At 36.9% G+C, this 2599-nt stretch overlaps 1 protein-coding gene across 2 annotated transcripts in view; it reads right to left on the bottom strand.

Annotated features, from left to right (window-relative positions):
• The window catches only part of faap24 (FA core complex associated protein 24), a 17190-nt gene extending 16679 nt beyond the window's left edge, over positions 1–511 (bottom strand). For both annotated transcript variants that reach the window (XM_008402894.2, XM_008402893.2), the window contains exon 1: positions 323–511. In XM_008402894.2, the coding sequence (XP_008401116.1) occupies positions 323–425 (103 nt within the window). In that variant the 5' untranslated portion in view covers positions 426–511. The remainder of the gene's footprint in view (positions 1–322) is intronic.
• Positions 512–2599: the final 2088 nt, after the last annotated feature.

Genomic DNA, 2599 nt, shown 5'->3' on the forward strand with positions numbered 1-2599 from the left:
TAAAAAGCCACGCCCACAGAAACATCAGTCTTTTCCAGCTGCCACCACCAGTTGATCTATAACACCGGCCCTTGAGGACCGAGTTTGGGCACTCCTGGTCTAGAAGTTCACAAACTTAATAAGCCATCCTTGTTTTGGAGAGAATGTGTTTATTCCTATAGCCCTTTAAACCTGCACTTTTCTCATTGTTCTGTCATTAAACATCAAGGAGAATCAAATACAGATTTCTGTTCTCAAACTGTGTACTGGCTCTCAGTCATGTAAGACATTCAGTGCTCGCCGCTGAAAGTAACAGAAGTAAAAGAATAAAAAAGCTTTTAACCTTTTAGGGCCTGAAGAAGAGACGAAGTCCTCCATTTTTCATGGCAAAGAATGTGTCCGTACGGAAGATCTGAATTCACCAAGACAGCTGCTTTGGGATCCATCCTGCCAAACACTGACTAAATGTTTTCAACCTGTTTAAGTCTCTTCGGCTTATTTTCAACCACCTCCCATCCCCAAGGAATGTTTCTTCTTCTTCTTCTTTAGTTGATGTTGATAGCAACGTACATTAGCGCCATCTGTTGGAATGGAATGTGAAACAGTCGAAAATTTCTTAGGCCTACATCTTATTCCTGCCTCGTAGCAAGAGAGTCCAGGTCTTGTGCGAAATTCTACCGGATTTGAATCGCAGCCTGTTCCAGTCTATTATCTATCAGTTCCAAACAAAGAAATTAATCAGACTAAAAAAGCATATTATATTAAAAGGGCAACTGTAGTACAAAACTACAGAGAGGATCTTATAGAATCGATATTGAGTCTATAACAGAACCATTAAAATCAGGCCTGAGCAAAGACATGTGGAGAAGAGCTGGTGCTCAAAGTTAAAAAGAGGCACATAGAAAGATCTCAAGACACTGTAAACAACATAACAACAACCCATGTCAATCAAGAATCTAATCTGAAATTGAATCATATGTGCCATTGTCATTATGTGGTGACAAAGCAATTGTATTTATGTATGTAAACTCCTAAAGTAAAACTATAGCTATTTGATAAAAGAACTTTGAAGTTGTTTTGTCAAATAAAATTACTCATATCGAGAGTAACAAGTCCCTCATTAAAATTTTTACTTCAGTTACATTGTTCTTAATTAMAGGAGCAAATTTTAAAGTAAAAATGAAACACAAAATAGTATTGTATATTTTTAATGGGACATTAATTTCCAATATCTTCTATCAGCTGCTGATMACCTCTCCCATGTCAGCATTCATCTCTCACATCAACATCTTTTCATCCTACATCTATGAAGCTTCTCTGTGGTTGTCCTCTTCCTGAGAACCTGGCTTTAGATTAGGAAAACTATTCGTCCAATATTCCACTGTCCTTCCTTGGTTTTAAATAACTGACTCCAAACTAARCTCCTGGTTTTCTGTTTTCAGCTTTAGTCTTGCACTTTTAACATTTTCTGTTTTACTTTCTTTACAGTTAGTCACTATTCTTTTTGGATTCTTTTTTCTGCTCAGTTTATTTTGCCAAACATTTTTGATTTTTGTTACTGATGTGTGACTTGGACTATTTTCTTTGAATTTTCAACAAAGACGAAAAAAACAACAACAAAACATTGCCATAATTCCGCCTTTTAACTCCAAACATCACGTGCAGCGACCAAACCCTTCAAAAGGAAMGTGCATTTGAAGGACACAGCAGAAGGGCCGCAGGTGTGCGAGATTGGAGAACGCAGATTTTCTGAGTGGAAGAGTTTAAGCGATTTCTGGTGAGTAATAAGTTGATTTCTAAGGCGGTTTTGGCATAATCTCTAGACTGTGAGTAGATTAAGATGGCTAGTTGTAGTGGGAGAAGTTCAGAAGATGAAAATATGGACACAGGTTGAGCTTTAGTAGATAATAGAAAAGGGGGAGGAGGGAAATACAAGAGTAAAAAAGGACTAAATGTAGGCAAAAGATCTTTGGAAGATGAGGAAGAAAGTGTTGAGGTAAGGAAGAAAAAAAATGATGGAAGAATTTAAAGTTATATTAAAATTTAAAACTGGACAAGATATGAATGGGGTCAGTCCGATCAGTTTATCAAATGGACTAAAGAAAGTTATCGGAGATGTGGAACTGGCTAAAGTTTTAAGGGCTGGGAGCCTTCTTATTATCTGTAAGAATGTTGAACAAAAGAATAAGGCTTTAAAACTCCAAATGGTATGTAAAAAAGAAGTGGTGGAAAGGAGGGTAGTGGGGGAAGAAAGAGGAACAAAAGGAGTAATATTAGGGATCCCGATTGGAGAAAATTTGGAAGAACTAAAGAAAACAATAAAAGGAGAAGAGATTTCAGGCATAAAATGATTGCAGGCTTTTAGAAATGGGGAAAGATTGTACAGTACATCTGTGTTACTGGAATTCAAAGATAAAGTTAAACCTGATAAAGTAATGATTGGATACATGAGTTTCAGTGTAAGAACATATACTCCACCACATCTCAGATATTATAAGTGCCAAAGATATGGTCATATTGCAAATGTGTGTAGAGGAAAACAAAGATGTGGTAGATGTGGAGGTGAACACCCTTATGGGGAATGTGGAGAGAATCCAGTTAAATGTTGTAATTGTGGAGG

Source organism: Poecilia reticulata, unplaced genomic scaffold, assembly GCF_000633615.1.
Source record: "Poecilia reticulata strain Guanapo unplaced genomic scaffold, Guppy_female_1.0+MT scaffold_267, whole genome shotgun sequence".
Taxonomy (NCBI): Eukaryota; Metazoa; Chordata; class Actinopteri; order Cyprinodontiformes; family Poeciliidae; genus Poecilia; species Poecilia reticulata.